The 24,886-nt window shown below is 41.9% G+C and overlaps 1 protein-coding gene across 1 annotated transcript in view; it reads left to right on the forward strand.

Moving 5' to 3' along the window:
* The window catches only part of POLR3B (RNA polymerase III subunit B), a 111,528-nt gene extending 86,979 nt beyond the window's left edge, over positions 1-24,549 (forward strand). Inside the window, exons 24-28 of the mRNA XM_019728448.2 lie at positions 12,116-12,219; positions 12,848-13,014; positions 16,678-16,791; positions 19,658-19,831; positions 23,565-24,549. Coding sequence (XP_019584007.2) covers positions 12,116-12,219; positions 12,848-13,014; positions 16,678-16,791; positions 19,658-19,831; positions 23,565-23,694 — 689 coding nt within the window. The 3' untranslated portion in view covers positions 23,695-24,549. The remainder of the gene's footprint in view (positions 1-12,115; positions 12,220-12,847; positions 13,015-16,677; positions 16,792-19,657; positions 19,832-23,564) is intronic.
* The last annotated feature ends 337 nt before the right edge of the window (positions 24,550-24,886 follow it).

Consider the following 24,886-nt stretch of genomic DNA (forward strand, 5'->3'; position numbering starts at 1 on the left):
CGGAGCCTATTTGTTTAAGTCCTTTTCATTGATAAATAAAATTGTAGAGATTCAAAAGTAGCAATAGTTTTGCTAAAATACGTGTATATATTGTTGTTAAATACGAGAATACTTTGTTGGCTGACTTCAGTATATTTTAGGGTCATTGAGGATAGGAAACAGGCCCTCCTAAATATTTAACCCCCCAAAGCTCCAACACAGCACGTTGCATGTAATATGATATCTGCTCGATATGTTCGTGGAATAATTTATTCAATAAAATATCTTAAACGCACAGATATAACAACCCAAAAACCACCCCTCCCCAAATTAGTGTAATTTATTCTTCCTAGTACATGTCAGAAATAGGCTGTCTCATCTTTATGCAGATGGTACTAGGAGTTTCATCACCCAAGACTCACAGCTCCCCAATCCTAATTTGAGTAAAGACCTGAGAAAAGTAAGGGAACAGACCACACAAGCCCACTGAAGCTTTTGCAACCACAGTAACTAAATACACATGCCCACCCATATGCATACCGTGGGCACCAATGAGAATCTGCCTCAACAGCCCTAGAGAAATCTATTTGGTCTAGTTAAATCACTAGTGTGGGTTCAATACTGTGTTGGGTTCTCTGGGAGGTAGAAAGGAAACTCAACGCTTGGCTAATGCCCATGAGGAGCTGGCTGCATACCTGCAGCAGAAATATGAATACAAAGGATTACATCAAGTTCAGTGATAAATTCTACGGTAAAGACCATTCATGAGAGAGAAGTTGAGAGTTTATTGTGGACAGGAGTAAAACGTTAGAGTCTGAAGAGACCTTTTAGAAGTCTAGTCTAAGTCCGTCTTCCCAGTATAAGAATGCCTTTTGGATGACCTTTGGCAGATGGTTTTCCACTTTGCATGTGGCATGTGAAGGGAGGCCCTCTCTGCTGTCTGAGGCAGCCTGTGCTGTAGTGGCCCCATCCAGATGGTCGTTTGGGCTGAGTGCACTTTCTGTAATGGACACCCATCAGTCCTGCCCTGTCCTGTGGGGGACTGACTGGGCACATTCCCTCTTTCTTCATGGCATCCTGTGTTCAGCATTTAAAGAAAGCCTCAGGTTGAGAAAGAGTATAGCAGAAAAGTAAAGGTCATGAGCGCTAAATGAGCTATTTTATCCCTTTATGCCATGGCCTCCTCCTCTTTGCAATGGAGTTTCCTAGGAGTTGTCGCGGGGATGAAACGAAATGACGTACAGTGAGCACAGTGCCTGGTGCACAGCCCGCAGTTAGTCACGGTGAGTTGCTGCCTTCAGGTCTGCCCTGTGTCTTCTGCTGCAGCTGGCCGAGAAGGGAATGCTTCTGAGACTGCGTGGGAGGTGGACTTGGAGGGCTGTGGTGAAGGTGGGTCTCGTGGAAAAAATGGTACACAACAGAGAAGAGCGAATCCAAGGGACCTGCTGACTGGCAGGGATAGAGAGGAAAGGGGCCACGGTGACTGTGGTGGTAAGCCTGGTAAATGAGGGCACCGACCACAAAGCAACTTGGTACCTCATGTGTACCAGGCATTGTTCTAGATCCTGGAAGTACAATGGCAAACAAGACGGACAGGGCCTCACTCTCCTGGAGTGGATGTTCTCTCGGGAAAAGAAGCAGACGAAAAGAAGTAAACAAAAATACAACATGATAATTTAAGGTAGTGGTTAGTGCTGTACGTGAGAATGATGTGAAAGAGTGACTAGTTTAGGGGTGGGGGGCGGGGACTTTCGATTAATGATCAGGAACAGCCTCTTAGAAAAAGTGACGTTTGAGGTGAGACCTGAAGGATGAGAAGGAGCCAGCCCCAAGGTGTGAACGAGCTTGGTGTAAAGAAACAGAAAAAGTCCAGTCATATGCTGGAGGAGGAGCATGGTATGAAATACGGTGAGGAAAACAGAATAGGAGCACATTCTACAGGGTCTTGTAGCCAAGAAAAGAGTTTGGACTTGATTCTTAATATGCTGGGAGCAGGAGGCCTGTTGGATGGTGACTGTAAGCACAGGAGTGACAAGATCTAAGCTACCAATTTAAGAGATCACCCTGGGTTCCATATGGAGGACAGATTGGAGGGGGCACCAGTGAGGGAAGCAGGGAGACTAATGCAGAGTTCCAGGCAAGAGAGGCTGGTGGCTTGGACTAGGGTGATAGTGGGGAAAATGGAGAGAAGTTTCGCATCCTGGATATACTGTGGAGATAGAGCCAACAGGACTTGCCCATAGCTGAGATGTTGCAGGGGAAAAAGACAGGAACTGAGGACGAGGTTTGTGGCCTGGGCAGCTGGTGATCCTGTTTCCAAGATGGGGAGGACTGGGAAGGGCTCGTGTTCTGCTGTCAGGCAGGGGCAGGGCTGAGAGTTTGGGCCTCGGGTTGGAGATGCCCACTAGACTCCAGGTAAAGATGTTGAGTACACAGCTGGGTATAGAGTCCGGCGCTCTAATGCCAGGTTAGGGCTAGAGGTACAATTTGGGGGTCATCTGCATATACATTTATACCGTGTTTCCCCGAAAATAAGACCTAGCCAGACAATCAGCTCTAATGCGTCTTCTGTAGCAAAAATTAATATAAGATCCGGTCTTATTTTACTATAAGACCGGGTATTATATTATTATAATATAATATAATATAATATAAATATAAAATATATAATATAATATAATATAATAATATAATACCAGGTCTTATATTAATTTTTGCTCCAAAAGATGCATTAGAGCTGATTGTCTGGCTCTGTCTTATTTTCAGGAAAACAGGGTAGTATTTTACCTTTTGTGTATTAATAATTTATAGGCATTTTCATCTATCTCCCATCCTTTAACCTTTACAGTTCTAGTTGGTATTATTATTCCTACTATATAGAAATAAACTGAAGCCCAGAGAGGTGAGTATCTTGCCTACCATGGCTTAATTCTGGCAGAGTCTGGATTTGAATCCAGGTTTTTGATTCTTAGTGCATTGCCTGTTGAATCCGGTTCAGGTGGCTTTCTCTTCTGATATCCCATTACTACTCTGCCCCCAGGATTGCCATATTTCCTGAGATTTCGCCTTGGATAGGACATAGCCTTTTCCTGAGACTGAATGCTAATATTTCTTACATCTTTTTCGTGTCTCTTCCTTAAGGTGGTCATCTTCTTAAAATTCCCAGTCTTCCTGGATAAACAACTTTACACAGCACTTCTTGGCGACCAGTCCACAGTAAATAAATACTGTTCCCCCCATACCTTATTCTAGAAATGCCTGCTAAACCCTCGTATTAAGATATACTCCTCACATAGAACCCTGTTTTCAGGTATCCCTTTCCTTCTAAAATCAACTCATTGTAAAACACTGTCCCTACTCCCTTCTTTAATTGGTCCTCTCTGTCAGGTTTTAGCAGTCATAGTTAAAATTCAAAACCCATCAAGCATGTGAGCAGATGTAAAAGGTGTAAAAGATGCAAAAGCCCTCAAGTTTGACCATTCTCGTGATTCAGCTGCCTAGCTGTCACAGTTAGGCCCAGAAAAGGAGTGATGACACTGAGCTGATGTGGAACAGTCACGTGCAGCAGGCACAGTTGGCAGCGTCTCTAAGGAGCCATGCAATAACCTAGCCCTTCGTGTGGGGCCCAAAGATGAACTGCATCAGACCAAAAGTTGGATGTTGGCAAGTAAAGTAGGAATGAAATGGAGAAAATAGTCCATAACATCATTTTTGCTATTTGTGCTCGATATGAGCTGATAAAAATTTCATAGTGTTGTGAATTTTCAGGGTATGTGTGTCACACACACCATGATTCCTGCGGTAATTTGTTTCTGTTTTGGTCTAGATACGCACCAGAGTAAGACCAGTGGTTAGCTGAACCTAGTTTCACTCTTGACATGTAGAGTTGTTTGGAAATAGATTTTTGGTTTTTTTGTTTTTCTTTGTAGCATCACCTGCAAGCTGACACTTGTGTGTTCTCTATGAGAAAATGTAAAGATTATTTTGATTTAGTGTATCTTTATGCCCACCTCTTTCCCCCCTCCATTTAGAGCATTAAGCTTGTTATTGGTGTTCAGAAAGCAGTGTGGCCCTGCACATTGCCTGATTTTTGTCTTTTGTTAAAAGTAGACTTTGACGGAACTGTTGTTAGAGGTTCTGTCTGTACACCCGTAGTGTGTAGATTGAATTTCTGCACCTGATACCTCTGAAAATATCTTCTCTAACAATCAGAGGAGACTTGAAACTTGTTTCATTTCATAGAACATGAGTGTGTATCCTGTGTGAGCCTGAACATTTCAAAGGTGGTAGGATAACCATAGCGAAATGAAACAAATGTGAGGCAGAAACGAAAGAGCAGTAGTTTATGTGAGGAGAGAGCTCAGAAAGGAGACGGAAGAGGAGGAATGAGTGGGTGAATTGGAGCAGGAAAATCAGTACTGAGTGGTTGGGGACCAATATCAGTGCTGTGTGATGAGCCAAGATTGAACGTAACTGATCAGAGGAGGCCCACGGAAGAAAAAGTGTTTGATCAGTAGCTGTGAAAAATGCGACAGAGCCAGTAAGCAGCATTGCCTTCTGTGACCTCCAGAATGGAGATGACTTAAGCAGAGAGAGTCAAGGATGCAGGAAGGAGAAAGTATTTCATAAAGAAGAGGCTGTCCCGATTAGCATACAGACTACTCCAGCTTGAGAAGCAGGCAGGATTCATTCACAGCACACTTTTTAGATAAGGGAGTTCAATGCTGTCTTCTAATGAGAAATTCAAAGACATTAATAAAGCACAGTCCTCCTTTGGGCCTTTGTGAGGTCCATTCCGTACCTTATCAGTATATGTGCAGTGAATCGGCTCCCCCTCAAAGAGTTGGGCCTTTGCTCAAGAATCTCTAGAATAGTCCATCCTTTAATATAATGCAAAATACTGGAACAGGAGAGATGATTTAGTAATAACCTTCAATGCACCAAAGTTCTGAATTTGTTGTGTGTTTGTTTACAAAGAAAGTTTTTTAGTTTTGCTTTAATTTCAGCTTGGGAGAAGTCTTAAAACCCTGGTCTTGATCTCCTTTCCGAGTGTTCTAGACTTCTAGGCACCTGAATGAAGCCATGACTTACATGATAGACGCATAATGATGCTCCATGGAGGAAACTAGAGCAGAACATGGGTCTGGGATGTTCTCCATGTCTCAGCTTCATATTCTGTCTTGGTCAGTTTATAGACAGAGTGAAAGATAGGAAGAGGCATCCACATATAGTGCTGATTGGACTCAAGTTTGCAACTAGGCTATTTATTAAAATCAAAGTAACTTACATAAGCCTCTTTAACTTTGGTATAAGTTCTATATAAAGGTTAACTCATCAAAGGCAAACTTCTTTATCTTGAACCTTGCTTTTTCTGATGGTTAGTGTATTTATTAGAAGGTGAATAAATGTCCTGTTTTGTTTTGTTTTTTAATTCTTTAACAGAAATATCTGTCAGCCTAAGGAATTCCCAAGTCTCATTTCAGTGTTCAGACAAACCAAATTATTATATTTCCAGATTTCCTCTTACTTTTGCTGCAGTTCACAATGAGGGAGGAAAAAGTGGACTCCTTTGATGTGGGGAGGGGGAAAGGCAATATATCACTTCCCTGAAAGAACGTTTCTCAGTCTCTCATGTGAAAAAGGATTAGCACCTCCAACAAAGGTCTTGTAGATCACAGACTCAGGCAGTAATGCCAACCGGTATTCCTAAGGAGAGGAAGGACTCTATTTGAGCACGAGTGTTTGTCCTGGCAAACAGGAGCTTTTTAATAACTGCAAATCTGAGCTAATGGCATACTCTCCTTGGTATCTCCCCCTAAATCCTCAGGCAGCTAGTTTAAATAGAGCGAAGTCAACCTTGGTTTTAAAACAGAAGCATAGTCTTATCAAAATGCAGGTTTTTCACGGAATGGTTCAGTGTGTCTTTGGTCCATGAGGGTTATACATTTATGGATAAAATTGTTTGGAAGATTCATCTTTGACCCTCTCTTGTTCAACAAAACTTCCATTATAAGGTCACTTGCTTCCACTTTGCATTAATCAAAGTTATTCAACAACCTACTGAATTAATTTTTTAAGATTTTGATTGAATGTTTATTAAACGAAAAGAAAACGTACTCTGACTTTCCAACACATTAAAAAGTCCTTATACAGTAGGTATAGATAAAGAGGCTGTGTGGGAAGTAAGGAAGTGTTAATTCGTGTGTGGCAAAAAGCCGAGAGGAAAGTTTGTTCGGTAAACAAGGTTTGGGTGAAAATTTTGCTTGTTCTCGACCTTTATCTCTTTTTTCTAGGTTATGTTTTCTAACATTGAGAGAATGAAAAGACTCTGATTGAAAGTAATAATAATAACACCTTGTACTCATGTAGCACTTGAGACCATCTAAAATCCTCTCTGCGAGACTGAAGCTTCAAAGTCAGGAAGTCTTTGGCTCCCTCCTTTGCTTGATCCTGCTTGAATGAAAGATTCTAAGTGGGAGGGTAGAAGGGAAGGGGCCGCTGGAGCAAACAGTGTGAGCCCCCAGATAAGGTGTACGATGCCACACGACCCTTCGGAGTTTTGATCCAGAAAGAAATTCTGGCAGCTGTTACTTTCATGTTAGAAACCAGGATTATTTTGTCCACAGAGACACCTTTACTGTAAGGAGACTTTATGTAATTTACTATTTTAAGAACAAATTTTGGTCTTCGGAAGCTAGCCCATAACCCTCTGACCTTTCAGTAAATACCCAACTAAAGCTTTGAAATTAGAGTGTTTAGTGTTTTATGGCCCAGAATAAAAATCTCCAATTCTGTTTCCAAATAGTGTAGCCTCAACACATTTTATTAAGCTCTTGACACATTCAGCCGTGTGTATTTTGCAAAGTTCCTATGGTTATTGTTTTACAATAGCTGCTTCCAGAACCATTGTAAGGGTTTCAATTAATCAGCCCTTTGTGTGCTTCAGACTATGCAAATTTATCACATCAAACCATTCAACTGCTCATGGGAAAGCCGTGTAAAAACTGTATTGTCTTCTAGCGCCTCCTCTCATTTAGAGTGATGTTTTAATAAGAAAGCTAATCAAGTTTTCTTATGCATTATTTATCTGTTAACATGTAAGGAAGAGCCGAATTAAAATTATGTCAACCGGGATATGGCAAATGATGTGATAGATCTGGAAGTGATTCAACAACAGAACAAAGCTAATATGATTCAACAGTTTTTGTCGCCTCCCCTCCCCCTTGGGATTATTTAAGGTGGTGGTGAGAAAAATAAAAGGGAGGTTAATTCAATCACTGGAAAGGCGGAAAGGAAGAAAGGAGTAACCACCTGTGTTAGCCTTCAAGTTTTGATTTAGAGATTTACATTTCTGAATATAGAAAGGCTTATGGAGATGAGTTTATTCAAAGCAAAAACTTTCTTACTTAATTCGAACGGGTGGAACTTGAAAGCATTCCTGCTGCTTCTTTGGCCCCATTTACCACCATATTCATCAGCAGTAAACTATTCCACGCTAGAAATCCGAAGCCTAAGTCCTGTGAACTTCGAAAGTTATTAGGAACACTGTCCTGATAATGGGAAGTGAGCTGCACGGCGCAGCCGGAGGGAGCTTCTTTTCAGCTTCTCCAGCCCAAGTTAGTGCAACTGCACTTGCTGCTTCCATTCATTAAGTTGGTCTCCTTTGCTTTGCTTGTTTGCTTCCTGCTGAGAATAATTAGGTTTGTTATGTAATAATAATTCCTTGTATTTAGATGCTGCCTTTCTCTGAGGACCTTAAAGTGCCTCTCAGACATTAGTACCTCTCATCTGTTCTTCTAACACAATGGCCTCGTGAGATATGTGCTAATTATTCCCATTACAAAGACCAAACAACTAAGGCTCACCAGCAAGTGGTGCTTACCACCTCCCCACCCCATGCCCCAGTTGAACAGCATAGAGTCCAATTAAGGTTACCCAATTCCTTGATTTCCAGCTCTACGTAGGTCTGAGAGTCCAAGAGGTGATGGGCCCTTTACAGATGACATTCCCCCCCCAAGTTACAAACCTCATTAGACCAGACACTGGCGAGCGATCGCTCTTTTACTAAACACCAACCCTCTTCTTGCACTAATAGAGAAAAATCACAGCAACATTTCACCCTTCTTTTAGTGCAGAATATTAAACTGTGCAGAATAAATAACTTTGGCTAACAGTTGGGTACCTGCATTTATACAGTAGAGCATTAGATGGTGGCAAGCTGAATTGAATAAATGCTGTTGTTTTCAATATTCAGTCAGATTACTGTGTAGGACTCCTCTCAAGTGGAACTGAGTCCCGGAACCTCTTACTATTTCCCCACCTCCATCACAGCACTTGTCACACAGCATATGCTTGGGGTAATTGAGGGAAATGATTCTCTCTTTCCTCATTCAGAAAATGAAGAGTAAGAATATGTATCTACCTCAGTGGTACATTGAATCCCAAAGTGGTTATACATGGAAGGTAGAATTGCTAAGTAAAAATTTTTTTAAAGTTAAAAAGTGAAGCAGAGTGTGATATTAAAATGAAACCTGGCTGTTAACAAAATAGAAAGCCATTTGCTAGTCAGTTCTCAGCACATTGAAGTCACACCAAAAACAGCTTTTAAGTGAAAAATGTTATAATTTCTCCTGCAGTTGCTACTTGCTTTCCTGTCTAGATATGGTATTAGAATACTTTAGTTTTTCCTTACCTTTATTCTTACGTTCTTACCTTCGATTTTCTTTTCTGTTTAAATTGAGATAGGACCATTACTCTAATACTAATTTTTTTAAAAAGCCAAAACTGACTTTTGAACAAGTCGGTTGCTGTTTATAATTAGAAATACTTTCTAAGAATGATTCATCAGATTAACTGGGCATTTGTTGGGTAAAACTATCCTTAAGATGATTTATTTGTTGTTCTGCTAGGCCATGGAAATAGAAATAACAAATTGGTGTAAGAGCCTCCAGTGTCACAGAGGGCATGACACAGAGGAAACTGTGACAGTGAGTGTCCAGATTTGCCTTCTTGAGTGGCTTGGCGGTCAGACTTGTGGTTTCTGGAGACTCCCTAAATTCTCGCCTTTACAACTTGAGATTATGATTGATGGTGATGGAATAATATTTTACTGACTGGGTATCTTTCTGCGCTAACTTCCTGTGGTCCAGTTTTTCCTTGTTACCTATTTTCATTTGTTAAAAGTCCTGTAGTGTGTAGTCTGTGGTCTACTTCCCAGTGGCCCCTATAAGTGCATTAAATGTTCCTGGTTCTGTTAAAGCGGTGTATTTGCATTTCACTGCCAGGAGGTTGTGCTGTATACAATGGGGTTGAGACATCAGCGTGAGCCAGGGGATGAAATTTTATTTTAAAATCTGAAATGCTGTGTAAGCATTTAAGGTATGAATTGGTAATTGTTTCGCAACAGCTTCCATTAGATATGGTTTATTTGTAGTCCATCCTCTTTTCAAGGATCCACGGGAGTGTTAACACACAGAAGCGTACTGCATATCATTTACATTTTTAAACCAGCATTCAAGGAAAGTGACTGTAACTTTTAAGAGTTCTAAATCTAGAAAGAGATTTTATGCTTCTGTCCCTGGAGAAAACAAGTTACTATTTTTTCATTTGAAAATAAGAAAAGAAACCTTCCTGCTTTGATGAAGGATTTGAATAATTCTGAAACAGAGAAATACCTTTTTTTAAAAAAAAAAAGTCTGCTCTGAGATTGAGAATTCTCTTCTTCCTTTCATGAATTCAGTGAAACACAAACTTTTAAAAAATCATCTGTCTAATTTGAGATTTGAGATCGTCAAATTCTGTCTAAATATTGTGTTTTAACTTCTAAGCTCATTATGGTTTCTTTGTGTTAACTTGTATTAAAATCTGTCAGCTATGACTGGTCTCATAAGCACAGTCAGCGGACCAGAATAAGTTAATTATTTACTTGTGTCACTAGTGCTCTTCATCTAATGAAATGCACAGCTGTGTTAGATCTGCAGTTGGATGTGTAGCTTCCATTGTTGTACAAGTCAGCAGAGGGTAGGAGCCGCAGTGATGGAGAGCCCTCAGTTCTTTCTGCTGTTCTGGCTTTCTGTGTCGATTTCATGGATCTTTTATCATTCACTTTCACACAAAACAAACAACACAGGGCTGTCTGCTATGGGAACCATCTTGGCACATAAAAGGGTTTTCAGAGCCTAAAGTAATTTTAAGTTAGCGAAGATTTAATTTTTGGCTTACAGGTGCCCTTGACTCAAACGCAGCCAGATCAGTTCTTATAATGGAATGAAAAAACCCGCAAGTTACTTACATGTATTTTTTTAATGCAATGTCAGAAAAGGGCTGATAAGAAAATAACTCCCAAAAAAGGAAGCTTGCTACTAAATATTAATCAGATTTCCAGCAGAGTTATTTGAGATTCAGATTTCAGGGGAAGGAGCATTGCTTTCATTTTAGTAAGAAATTAAAGTTACATTTGCTTGACTAAACGTAGGGACTAAAACTGAAAACGCAAAGTGCAGGTCATGTCTCCTTCCTTCCCCCGGTGTGAGTAGGCCGAGCTTCCTCGCGGGTCTCTGTACCGCCTGCCCCTCACTCCCACCTTCCTCCTTGGAGGTGATCAGGCGGCTTCCTCCTGAGCAGGCGCGCCAGCATCTCGCAGTGCTCTGCTGCTGAAAGGGGGCCGAGGCTTTTCTTTGGTTCTGTTTTTAAGGGGTGTAGCTGAACCCTGCATCTCCTCACCAGCCAAAATGACATTCTCCCCCAGGACCGGTCCCTTTAGGAATTGCAGGTTGTAACACTTGGCTCACTACTGAGCAATGTTGTTGCTGGTGCACCTCGATTTACAATTTGATCTCTTTCAGAGTAGATTTCCCAGTAGCCCTAGTGTTTTGTCAGATAATTTCAGTGTGGACAAGATGGACTTTTTGGAGGGACGAAAGAAGGGTCACATTCTCTACTTGATTTAAATTCTGACACATTGTAGCTGAATTTGAAATGAAGTGAACTGAATTTTTCTTCTCTTGGTGTAGGAAAGCATACTTTACAAGAAACAGTGCGATTTCAACCAAAAAGCCAGTTAAAGTTACCGACATGGGCCAGAATTCCACTCCACAAACCTAATTACCATGTTGGCAGGCACTAGAAATCAGAATATTAATAACCAATGTTAAATAGGCAGATGACATTCTTTTTCTTTAGACTTTAGCTCTTGGTGATTGTAGTACCTCCCCTAATTTTTATTTTAAAGATACTTTGAGTAATTATGTAGAAATCAAACTGAGGAATGAAGTTTCTGGGAGATCAGTTTCTTTTCAATACAAGTATATTGTTGATAACTTTACAAGGGAAAAGGAATTTTCTTACTAAATATAAAAGCATTTTTTTCTTAATCCATTGCCATTGTGCACTAGTCTTCCAATTCTAAATTATATAGATTGTGGTTAACATTCTAAATTATACCCCTGTTCCTCCTACCAAGAAAAAGAAATCGGAGGAATTACAAACTATTTAAGCAACAAAATCCCCAAAGGTTATAATACTATTAAGGGAGTGAAAAAGTACAGTTAATGTAAGAGACGACCAGTAGTGTGCATCGACTTGGTAGGTTTTTGTTTTGTTCTGTTTTTATTCTTAGAATCCCAGTTATAATTCTAGTCTTTTCTTCCAAGAATAATTTGGCATTTAATTTTCTTACTCAACTTTACAACTTCAGTCAAAGATCACTTTTCTAATGTGTTGTAAGCTGTAGGAATTAAAGTTCTTTGGGGCAGTTTAGGCTCAGCCTGGGAAGCCGTGGCGAAACTCGGCCAACCAGCCAGCACTCTGCAGCCAATAGGTAGATCCATTAGCATGTCAGCCACACACGGGTACTGCTTGTCACAGGTTTTTAAAACCACAGGTTAAACACACCCCTCATTTGATCAGTTCTGTGTTTGATGATCACAGGCTGCCATGCCTTTCTGCAAGGACAGCTGTTATGAACTGTTTGTCTGGCAAGATTGTTGGAAATTGCTGTTGTTACTGTTGATAGGGACCATGGGGAAGGTTTGAGAGCAGTGGAAATAGAGATAGCAGCAGGGAGATCCCAATTAAGCACTGTATTCTTCCTGTCTGCCAATCTGCTTCACGTGGTACGAAATCTTCTCTCCCCCAGGTGTTTGTGGCCTGATCGTCCCTCAGGAAGACATGCCATTTTGTGATTCTGGCATCTGTCCGGACATCATAATGAACCCACATGGCTTCCCATCACGAATGACGGTCAGTGCATTTTTCCAAGGCGCTGTTCTTAAGGAAGAAAGAAGCAGGCAGTTGGTTTGTAGTTAGTGCAGGTGATGGGAACCTGAAACTGATGTGATTTTTAGCAAGGGCCTTTTGACCCCTAGCCAAATAAATAGGACCTAGCCCCTGAGAATGCTGGGCTACTCTCCTCTACAGAGGGAGTGTGGAGCAGGTCTGCCCTTTCCTTCCAGAGCATTCTTTTGAGTGATAAACTTACCCCTCAGCAAAAAGAACCTCTAGCGTTAAACCTAATGCATTTCCCTTTCTGTGGTTATTTTTTGTAATCCTGGCTCTACCACTTACCAGCTGTGTGACTTAGAGAGTTACTTACCCTCTGTGTACTTCGGATTCCCCGTATTAAAGTCAGGGAAATAGTAGTACCTATCTCATAGCAGTTTGGGGAGACATAAACTTACATCACACACGTCGAGATTTTCCATAGTCCATCACACAGTAAGAGAGCGATAAATATTTGCTGCTGTTAATTTATCACTCTTGTTAATAGCAGTACTCTCATAATCTTTCGGGGAAATAGGCCAGAGCTAAATAAACAAACAGGATTCTTACAGCACAGGAAGGTACTCACATCACTATTCACGTCCCACAGGTGGGAAAGTTAATTGAGCTGTTGGCCGGCAAAGCAGGCGTGTTGGATGGCAGATTCCACTATGGCACTGCATTTGGAGGCAGTAAAGTGAAGGATGTGTGTGAAGACCTTGTGCGCCATGGTTACAACTACTTGGGGAAAGACTATGTTACATCTGGCATCACAGGGTAAGGAAGCATGTATTTAGACATTTTGAAGAAAAAGTATGATTTTATCAGGATAAGTGGTAAGGGCTCTTATAATGTACAGCTTTACTCCTTTAAGAAATCTGATACAAGAAAATCCAGACTTCTGATGGAAGTGTTAGCTAATGCTATGGTGGCAATCATTTTGCAATATACGAGTATAAGTGTATCAAATGAACATGCTGTATACCTTAAACTTCCATAATGTTGTATATCATTTGTATCTCAGTAAAACCGGGGGAGGGAAGTAAATCCAAATCTTAAAAACTGACAAATTAAGGAGTGCAGTTTTACTGGTGAGGCTATCATTTAAAAAGTAGAAAAGATTCAATTTATCAAAATAGGATTTCTACACATCCTTTAAGGAACACATCACAATTGTATATAATGCAAAATCCCTTGACTGTTGAACTTTCTCTGCATTGGTATGATGAATATCAGGTAATTAGTGCTCTGACAAAAGACAGGAGGCCTATAACATTTGACTGTTGATATTTGTAACAAGACATTAAAAAAATAACAGACCAAAATTAACTTCTCAGCAGGGCCTACCCTGACTACTTAATTTAAAACTACAATCCAGTATTGCCTAGTTGCTGCTTTATTTTTCTCTATAGCTTTCATCATTATCAAATATACTATGTAGTAATGCTGTATACTGTTCTCATCTGTCTCCCAACTAGAATGTAACCTCCATGAGAGTAGGGCTTGTCTTGTTTTGTTTACTGTTTTATTTCCAGTGTCTGGCACAGGGCCTGACACACAGCAGGTGCTCCGTAAATATCTGTTGAATAAGGAATCAAAACAAATAATACAAGTACAAATAGTCTCACCAAAATGAAGGCAAAGAATAGATTAGAGGACCCCTGTGAGGAGGTGTGAAGGACGAGAAGAAGACCGAGCATTTGAAGAGTGTTTCGTGCAGAGGAAAAGCACATTTAACACCTTACAAGGGATTGAGCTTGGGATGTTCAGGGACCTGAAAGAGGCCAGCCTGGCTGCAGTGCAGGGAGGAGGCGGTGGGTGCAGCTGGAAGTGAGGCTGGGGAAGGAAAGAGCAGGTCACCCAGGCAGAGCGCTGGGTCTTCCCTTTAGTCTGGGAGAAACACATATCTCTGAAATTATCCCGGACAGAGTTTTGAAACTTGACATACCCATGATTTAAAGGATCAAGTCAGTTGTTAAAATTAAGACACTTATATATTTCATGCCAGAAAAAACTCTGGGACGTAGTGTTTGTACATACTTCTGAGGTTTTTAACCTCCTGGAACTCACAAGTGAAATTCAGTGTGCAAGCATGGGTGAGAACACACAGCCTGACTTCAGGGCTGCAAATAACTATCCACATGTAATTAAAATGGTCAAAATCTGTACTGTGAAAAATATTGAGTGCTTTCTAAAATGATTTATCCAGACTGTGATAATATGGATTTCTTTCAGTGTCGATCATACTTGAGATGTTATAGAAAATCACATTACAGGAAAAGAGTAACGGGTCTGTTTCAAAAATGATTCAGTAAAATAGCTAAGGTCCATTTTTAGAAAACCCGTTGTCATTGCTAAACTGATACCTTAGTCTTTGTTTCTCATCCAGAAATAATGCAGAAGTTGACCAGAAAGTGCAACACCAATGAATCAGTTTGGTGGACCTTCTGAATATAATTTCACCGAAAGATTTGAATGGATTATGCTCTGCTTCCTGTAGACAGCTGTGGGCCATGTCTACATCACTGCCCCCTGCGCCTCCAGCCCATGTTTTCATTTATTTCCCATTTAGCTTGGCGACAAAGTTTGAGAAACAGTAGTTTAGCTTGTTAGTTGAAAGTTGTACAAAGGCTTGCAAACACATTCACCCACCAGCTTTCATCCCTTGTCACATTCTTTATCATAGATAGCTATGAGGAAAAATTGATAAGGCTCTATTCAGTTGATGGTGCAAGGGTGACAGTTCCATAAATTCTACCATGAGCAACCATACTGGGGAGGAACAGACTCATTCATTATCAGAGCCAGAAAGAACCTTGGTCTGACCACCGTGTACAACTAAGAAAACTGAGATAAAGAGGTCACGTAATTACTATGTCACAGAGCTGGGACAGGAAGAGGGCCTTCTGACACCCTATTCGTTGTGCCTTTCACTCCACTCTATGTCTTCCAAGAATCTGGTCGTGCTTAAGCTAGTGAGATGTCTGATCACTTCAAATGATGCTAGAAGCATTACAAGGTATATCGTGCAAGCAGCGGCAGACGCTTTTGTGTACCTCTCTGCCATGTCGCTTCCCTTGCTCTTTCCACTCTTCCATCATGCTGTGGCCCAAACTTACGTGGTTGCAGACGGGCCTGCGTGGCAGGGAGAGCACTGGGTTTGGATCCTGCTGTATCCCTCACCAGCTCTTATTTAACCTCTTGGACCCTCTGTACCTATGTCTTCATCATAAAAACAGAGATGACAATATCTCCCTCCCTGGATTGTTGTAGGAATAAGTCATGAAGTAAATGCACATGGGTAGATGTTTCCTTTCGTTTTTGGAAGGAAGTTCTGGGACAGTTAAAAAAAATTTTAAAGGCATCAAATGCCTGGCTAGTCTTGCTCCAGATTAAGAAAAAACGTTTCTTCTGTCAAGGTGCTGAAATATTCACTTAGTTTTTAAACTCTTACTACAGCTTTTCTTAAGATTCATTTAGTCAGCTATAACAGACATTTAGTGAGTACTTATGTACCAGGCAGCGTCATTAGTGCTAGAGCCACAGTGACAGAAGAGACAAAGTGCTTATTTTTCAGAGTTTGCTTCTTGTGAGGAAGACAGGCAATAATCAGAGAAATAATAAATGTATACTATAATTTCAAGCGGTGATAAGTGCTATGAAGAAAATAAAACCAAAGTAAGAGTTGAGCTGGTGCGTGGGCATGGCAGTGCTGGGGTGAGAGGAGGGCGCCTTTAGATAAGGTGATCAGGGAAAGTTTCTCTGAGGAGGTGACATGTTTGCCAGAGCCATGTGAATACCTGCTGGAAGAATGTTGAGGCAGAGGCAACGGTAAGTGCAAAGGCCCTGAGGCAAGCTTGCTAACATTTGAGAAGCAATAAAGAGGCTGATGTTACTGGAGTAGAAAGAGCGATGGGGAACGGGAATAGGAAATGAGTCAGGTGGGCAGGAAACCAGATTGTGGTAGAAAATACGGCTGTGATGCAAATACATGTGATACAGGTTCTGGTAATGGGAAACCATTGGGAATTTAGAGCAGAAGAACGACCTGCTATGATTTACATTTTAGAAGGAATTGCTCTGACTTGTTAGAAAAACAGATAGTTGAGGGATAAGAGTGGAAGCAGGGAGACCAACTTGATTATCTTTAATAGTCCAGGCGAGAAAGGATGCTGGCCTGAAGAAGGGGCCGTCCTGGATACACTGTTTCACAACCTGTTGAAAATTTTATTTCTTAATTAAACAATGTGTCTTTTAATGTATCCATGGTACTTTTATAGTTCCAGACGTAGCCTTTTCATTCACTGTGGGCTGAAAACTCATTCTCTCCCACTCAGTCAGAGAAACCTGCTCATAAAGGAATAAGGACCTGCCCAGTGATGAGTCCTAGAAAAGGCCCAAACTTAGTTTCTTAACCCAAAACTCTGACCTTTTTTTCAGTGAGCCCTTGGAAGCGTACATCTATTTTGGCCCCGTGTACTATCAGAAGCTGAAACACATGGTGCTAGATAAGATGCATGCCCGGGCCCGGGGACCACGGGCTGTCCTTACCAGGTAAGAGAGAAGCATTTACAGAAAGAATTTATAATGCAGTCAAATCTACCTTGCATTTCCCGCATATAGGAAAAAGCAGACTCAACAAAGTTTCTGTTTCCCTGAGATGTCAAACGTGGGGTGTTGAGCATCCACAAAAATCCTATGTCTGATTAACATGAAAAAATAACAGCCAATTAAAAAGCACTTCATAGATACAAGAGCAGCCCTACCATAGGTCTTAACAGTAGTCTCCTAACAGAATCATTTACTGGGTACATTTACTGGGTGCAAACATGGCCCTATTGCAAACAGTTCTTATGTGAGAAGGTAGGTACACATACCTACCTACACACACATCAATATGCAGAAACACAGCCATACGTTATTTGGTAGCCTAAGCCACACTGGTCATTTTTTAAACTTCTGTGGTTGGAACATAAGATACGTGTACTTGCATGCTTCCTTGAATAAGCCCCAGGACGCGTGCCCCTTCACCAGTTCCCAGCCCAATGTCTGTGCTGATGAATGGGGATAGTGCTGGGAAAGGGAATTACAAAGACTAAGTTTCACGTGTTCTTTGTACTTTATTTTCCAGTTGGAGAAGCATAGTCTAGGGCAGTGGTTCTCAGCCAGGGGCAATTTTGCCTCCCAGGGGACGTTTGACAATGTCTAAACACATTTTGGGATGTCATAACTGGAGGGGAGATGAGGGAGCTACTGGCATCTGGTGGGTGGAGGCTCCGGATGCTGCTAAACATCCTACAGTGAGCAGGAGAGCCCCACCTCAAAGAATCACCCAGCTCAGTGTGGCACTGTTGCCAAGGTTGCGGAAGCCTGGGCCGGGGCCGGGGGGTTACACAGGCCTGGGAGTCACGTAGACATGGATGCAAACTCATCTCCACCTTGTAGCACTACCATGAGCCTTGGACAGATCGCTGAGTTCTCACCTTCAGTTCTTCTCATGTGTGAAGTGGAGCCGACAATACCCCACTTGACAGCAGACTGGTGAAGGTCAGATGTTTGAATAAAGACTGTATACTGCACCAATCCATAGGAGATGCTCAATAAATATCCAGTTCCCTGCCCACTTGCACTGAGCGCTGCATAGATGTTACAGTACGAGGCAGGAGCAGAGCACGAAGCAGCTAGTGTTTGGGTGTTTTTTGTTTTTTTCTTCCAAACCAAAGGAGAGGTGTAGATGACTGAATCCCTTCACCATGTAAAACTGAGCAAATGCACATGCCTGTTGAAATGACAGACATATGTGTGCTTAAACTGCAGAAGCGGGAAGAGAAGTTGGGATTCTCAGGACAGTAATTGATTCAGCAATGAGACCCTACTTGGGTTAGCTTTTTGTCTCCCCAAATGCTGTCCCCTCCGGAACAGCTTACAACATCCAAAAGCTATTTCAGAGTCATATAAATGTCAAAGCAGTTACTTCCTATTTTTTGCTTTGTTGTATAAAAAAAGTTATTACTTTAGTATTACTTTTGTGTATTCCATATGAAGACTGCCTGGAGTGCATTTGTCTGTAGTCAGTTACCTCAGTTGGTTAAAATCCAAGTGTGGGGTTCTGCCCACATGTGATCTGACCACCTTCGCTTGTCCAGGAACCACAGGTGGACGGATCCTTCCCCTCCCCCGGGTGGTTCTGCCAGCAGATAAATGCATATACATGTTGTGCTCAGTTATGAAGGTTCCACTACAGGGTGTTCATTTAGACACACTTCTCAGGTTTTCATAATGTTGGTTTTCTTTCAATAAATATTCTACAACTTCAGTGCATTTCCCATTGTAACTATCTACAATAATAAGTGAAATTGCAGCCTGTGCTGGCATACGTGTTTACCTTCTTAACTCTTTGGGAAACTGGCAGCAACTACAACAAGGATTAAAAGATGCAATGGGATAAAGCAAACGAGCTTTATACCTGCCTCGCCCTCCCTGCCTCCAAGGAGTGTCACTGCACCATCTGCCAGCCAGGGAGCTTGTGCTCTGCGCTCTCTCTCTCTCTCAATAATAGGTGTCACCAGTACCTAGGGGGGTTGCCTAAGTTATTGCAGAATTCCCTAATTTTACCTGTCTCTCTGAATCCTGGATTCTGGACCTTTTAAAGTCTTTTCAAGCCCAGCAGATACGTAAGCCACAACGAGACCATTCAGGGGGCTAGTAGCTTCCCGGTTCAAGTGCCCCCTCAGGGAGGAGCGAGGCATTTTCATACATGAAGGAAAGACCTGAGTGGGGGACACAGAGCTTTCCCAGTCTCTGGGGAACCTCTTCCCGTTGGATTCAGGCACTGTGTCTTTCTAGACGATTCTTGATCTATTCCGAATTTTGTAAAAATCCATTTGCTTCTTTTCATGATTAACTTATTTAATAGTAAACTCCTCCATCAAGTCCTGGCAATCCTACTAGAGGACCTGGGTTTCTCCCACGGTCTGTTCTGCTTAGTTTTTCTGCTTTTAAACAACACAACTGAGACATCTCTGAAAAGACTCAAAAGACATTCTTCTCTGACTTGAGAACTATGCTATCCTAGTAATAATGACAGTGATAGTAATAATAGTAATGCTAGCACAGGCATTTTATATGCTTATATATTAGCTTATATCATAATGTTACATAATTCTTGATTATTTCTATTTAATAAAAATAGCAGCCAACCACTAGTATTACATCGCTTCTCATTTAAAACTCTTTGGGATAGATATCCTTACGTACATTTTACAAGTGAGGCCGAGAGGCTGAGCAACACGTTCAAGGTCACTGTCTGATAAGTATTTGAATCCAGGTGAGCTGTGCTCTGGAGCTTTGTGCTCTTAGCCAGCCTGTGATGGCACCCTTTGTGTAATATAACAACACATTTGTCTAACTTGTTTCAAAGGCAACCCACTGAAGGTCGATCTCGTGATGGTGGTTTGCGTCTTGGAGAAATGGAACGGGACTGTTTAATTGGTTATGGAGCCAGTATGCTTTTACTAGAGCGACTGATGATTTCCAGTGACGCCTTTGAGGTTGATGTCTGCGGGCAGTGCGGACTTCTGGGGTATTCCGGCTGGTAAGTGGACACCGTATGTCTCTCGTACCTCAGCCCTTGCCTCTTAAATCACAGCTCCAGAACTGACCCTGGGTCACACCCACATATTCTCCACCCTTTCCCGTCCGTGCCTTCCTAGAAGTACATGGTACTTCCTTCTGTATGTACATGGTACTCTGTCTAACTAATGTTCTGCTTTTTGTGCTGCTGGAGTTTAAACTCCCAAGGAGTAAGGACTTGAAACTCTTTTTAATATTATCTCGAGTACCTTTTATAACACTATTCACCTGTAAAAATCCTAGCTGAGTCGTTGTTAAATGTTAAAATGACAGCATATTGTAACTAGAAATATTTTAGAGAAGATTGTGTCGAATGCCCTCGTCTTACCTCAGACCCAAAGAGCCACTTATGTTGCCCAGGTCTCAAAGCAAATTGGTGACTGAGCCAGGACCGGCACCTGTACCCTGACCCCTTGTCTGTACTCTCTGCATCCAAGCTGCTTTCCACTGGGACTGTGAATTCCGTGACAGCAGAGATTGTGTCTGTCTCTGTCATTCCCTCAACAAACATTTAGTGCAAACACTGTTCCAGGCCCCAGAAATACAGTGGTGGATGGCTGCTCACAGGGAGCTTGTCTTCTAGTTCATTCTAACTGCATTCCACCTTGTTAACCTCCTGGTTCTCCAGCCTGGGATCTGGAAAAAAGTAATTGTGCAGTGATACTAACCCTGCTTATGGAAGATTGCCAGTAGGTCAATGATGTAATTCGTAAAGTTTGCAATTTCTGTGTAGAGTTCAGGACAGAGTGCAATTTCTGTGTAAAGTCCAGCTTAAAAGATAATGCTACATATGTTTTGTTTGTGTAGTTAGAGCACCTTTCCGCCTTGCAGAATGGTTCCACTCTACCACAGAAGAACTGCTCTGCCTAGGGCTGGTCATGAGCCAGAGCCCTGAGGTACCTGTAGGCAGGAGGGTCTGTAGTTGCCCCGTCTCTCCTCATGTTCCCATCAGAGACCTGGCCTAACAAGGTCTAAGGCCGATGCTGAGGGAGGGAAACAGCTGCGACTCCCTTGTCACCCCTCACCTGCCCTCCCAGAGCCCTTTCCCTAGGAAGGAGGGTTAGGCCCAGACGGGCATTCACTGCTGGAATTTGAGGGATACGTGGGCCACCTTTCTTTTCCCCACTGAGATCCCCCCATGCACACACACAAAGCCTCCTTCCAGAAACACTCCTGACTTCTTGTTTCTTAATCTGCCAGTTTCTTAGTTGAATAAAGCAAATCTAGAGTTAGAGTGAGTGGGCTTAGAACACAAGTGTGTACCTTGCTATTTAAATGTCAAAACCTTTTAGCCAATTATTTTTTGAAAGTGTAATAGGAAGGTGCCTGGAACCTAGTTCTACTATACTTAAATCTTCAAATTTGGCACACGGATTTTGAAGTAATTTACTTTGAAAAGATGGTGCAGAAGACTCATTTTATTGACAACAGGATCATGAAACTTCAAAAAGAGTTTCCTTTTCTTCTCCATCCTCTCTACATTCCCTCCTGTGCCACCTCCCCCAAGGTGGAGGAGGGGGAGTTGAGAGAAAGCGGAAGAAGAAGTAGACCATATTCACTCTTGCACTTTGAAAACCTTCCCTTCTCTTCTGCTGAATACTCAGGGAAACTAACGTAAGCAGTAATTGATGTTAAATTCTTCTCTTCTTTCCTGCTGCGTTTCTGTCCCATTTAGAGACCATCTGACGGCAGTGCCTGATTTTTGATGTTCATATGTTCACTGTGTATTGCATTTGAGAGCCTTTGGAAGAGGACGACATCAGGTTGCTCGGTTTAAGGGTCTTGACTGTAATTCAGCAGACCCGGTACACCGTAGGTCTGGTTTTGAGTGGCCGCCTTATGCCCTTGTTGCCAACAGAAAAAATCCTCCTCCAGCCCGGTCGTCTGCAGGCTCCGTGTGCTGCTTTCAGGCAGAGGGCCTTAATGACGCTGTCGTTTTCCCGTGTTACCTGATGTGTGTGCTGGGTTGAGAGGGAGGGAGCACAGGCGTTCATTGGAGGAAGTCGCCCTTTAATGAACAGCACAATGGAGACTGAGTAATTAGAGCAGTTCGGAACCTTGAAACTGGCCTTTTGTCACTGATGTGCACATTCGTAAGGCATTGCTATGGGGATGTTTACAGCAAGACTGTTCTGCGGAAGACACCAGGGGCATAAGTCACAAAAGAGAGGGCCAGCAGGAAAACTGCTGAGAAGAGAAAAGCCTTATTAAGATAATTAGCTCATAGATGCTATTTTACTGGACAGTCATTTCTCATGTGAAGCCACAGCCTCTTTCTTTTGCTGGCTTTGCCCCTGAAAAATCCATTTACTTTATTGTTGTTTGGTTAAGTTTCTTCCTTTGGAAATTGTTCAGATACAGAGTAAGGTAATTTATAGATTTTTATTTATATCTGTACATATATTCATATATATGCATGGATGTACATATATGCCTTGAAACATTTTAAATGATGGAGAAATATTTAATAATAGAGAGGATTCTTCTGTGCAAATGCTCTGTAATCACAGAACTGATTGCCTGTTGGACATGAGATCAGTCTCCTGCTTTGTGCTGTTATAAACAGTGTGACCATGAACATCTTGTGCACGTATCTTTGCCACTTTTGTGATTACGTAACTAATTTGTGCGTTTACATTGTTTACACATATTGCCTTACCACCCTCCAGAATGACCTTTGTTGTTCACTAAGGAATCTCTGTCCACTTCCCGGTCAGCACTGAATCTTTTAAGCCTCAGTTGCTATTCTTCTTGCACCACTTTTCTCCCTGTTAACTGGGAGGACCTAGTTTTCTACCTGTTAAGTGTCAGGATTTGTACTGGGTACCTCTTGTCCCAGCTGCCCCAGACCCTTGAGGTGTAGGATGAGATCCTATTTTGGTCTGAAACCTGAGAGAATAGTTCCCTTCCCTGAGACCCTTCTTCATTTGTAGCGATTAAGATCTAGGTTCAGTTCACTGGCTCTTCCTGCACGAAGAGGAAAGAAAATTCTAATTGGAGTAGCGGGTGTATTAGTTAGGGACGTGGGCTGTGGAGGGATTAGATGGGAATGAATGCACGTGCACAGGCTCCTTAGTTCTGCACAAGGGCCAGAACACTGCGTACACTAGCAGAAATGACCAACCTTGGAGAGGCCTGGGAAACTATGTAGCATTTGATTGGACACCACCTTTCTATGTGAAAGTCCCCTCTTTCCCCTCACACTCCAGGTGTCTCAGTGACAGAAGTCACATGGTGGTTGTGGAGCACCTTGCCTGGAAGGGACAGTGTGGCAGGTGGTTATCAAACACACGGAGACCGAATCTACTTAAAATGCTTTCAACAGTGAAAAAGTCTAACTCTGAGTAACTTGCAGGTGGTTCAGATTTCTGGGGCTTATCCAAGACAAGTCTATAGGCAGATGTTTTGTGTTTTAAGAAGAGAGGTCTAGAAGCGTGGTAGTAACTGATTAAAATTGCATGCTTTTAAAACCGGGGGTGTGATACTTGTTTTATTTTGTTTTGTTTTGCTGTTTTTGGATGCTTCTTTTTACTTTGGAGTCACATGTGTACATATTTGAAAATGTGACTGAACACTGAGGGATAGAAAATCAAGTGGATAGAACGATAATAGAATTTTGTAGCGAATGCTCAGTTCCACGTGTAGCCCTTCACTTCTGAGCTGCTGTCCCTCTAACATGCTGACTTGGGTTTCAGGTGCCATTACTGCAAGTCGTCCTGTCAGGTGTCTTCCCTCCGCATCCCGTACGCCTGCAAGCTGCTCTTCCAGGAACTGCAGTCTATGAACATTATCCCGAGGTTAAAACTCTCCAAGTACAATGAGTAAGGACGGAAAGGTGATTATTTAAAGAGAACAATCGATACATCGATGTAGTGGAAAACAGGAGGGATCGAGGACCACTTCCGCTCTTGTGAATAATTCCTTTGAATGTTCTCTCGGGGAAATAAATGAGAGAGAGGCTTTTTATACACTACAAGACTGACTAAACAACAGTGATCAGTGAGCCTCGGGCCTTGGGGGAGATGCCAGCAATATGGGCTGTCATGCAGCTCCTCGTTCTTACACTGAATGTGATTCACCAATGGACATGACCTAAAAGATAAAGAAACTTACTTATGTTCTGGTATCTTGAAATCTACTCATTGGAAAAACCTTCCTCCTTAAAAAGAGTGTTTGGGGTTAAATAAAACTCAAGAGTCTTGTGAAAGTTAAAGGATACGAAGAATCTGATTGAGTTGGTTGACTCGGCCTTTGTCAGGGGGCTGATCTGAGCAGCGTGTGAGGCCAGAGCGTGGCTGATAAAAGGGTGTCGTGAGGGGATAAGTTTTCTCAACAACAGAATCTTGCCTGGTATAAAGGCAAACTTTTTCATTTTAAGCTTGGTGAAATATAATAAACATATTCCTACCATCTTAAGCAAGTTTGCCAAGGACCTCACCTTATCTTATGGACGTAACTGCTCCTGTTTTGAACTTCATGATTGTGCCGTGCTGTAATATTGGTTGACTCTCTGAAAATAATTCCATGGATGCTTTGTAATTTTTCTGTCCCTTCCCTTCCTGCCAGGATGTCAGCCTTCTTCACCCATTTCTTCTAACTTGTTCTTATTTGCCTTGCCCTGAAGCCAGATAAATACTTGTGCTAAGGATTGTTTATAAAATAAGAAAAGCTTTGAGTAAACAGTCTAATGTTGCCTTCCTAGCTTGTCTGTCACATTGAACATGTTTCACAGAATATTAATAATTATGCACAAACAAGTGTCAAATTCCAGTGTCAAATAAGGTTGAGAAACTGGGTGTAACCACGTTAAACATAGCAGGGACTTTTGCAAAGCATTGAGCAAGCTGCCCTGTGCCAGAACGCTCCAGAAGAGGGATGTCCCATGAAACAGGCTAATCATTGACTTGAGAACCCAACGTTGACATCAGTTGGTTTTCTTCATGTAAAAGCAGAACGACAGGGACACTGCAGTTGAGCAGGCTTCCCTCAGCCATCACCGTGGGTCTCGTCATTTCAG

Source organism: Rhinolophus sinicus, linkage group LG02 (genome assembly GCF_036562045.2).
Source record: "Rhinolophus sinicus isolate RSC01 linkage group LG02, ASM3656204v1, whole genome shotgun sequence".
Classification (NCBI taxonomy): Eukaryota; Metazoa; Chordata; class Mammalia; order Chiroptera; family Rhinolophidae; genus Rhinolophus; species Rhinolophus sinicus.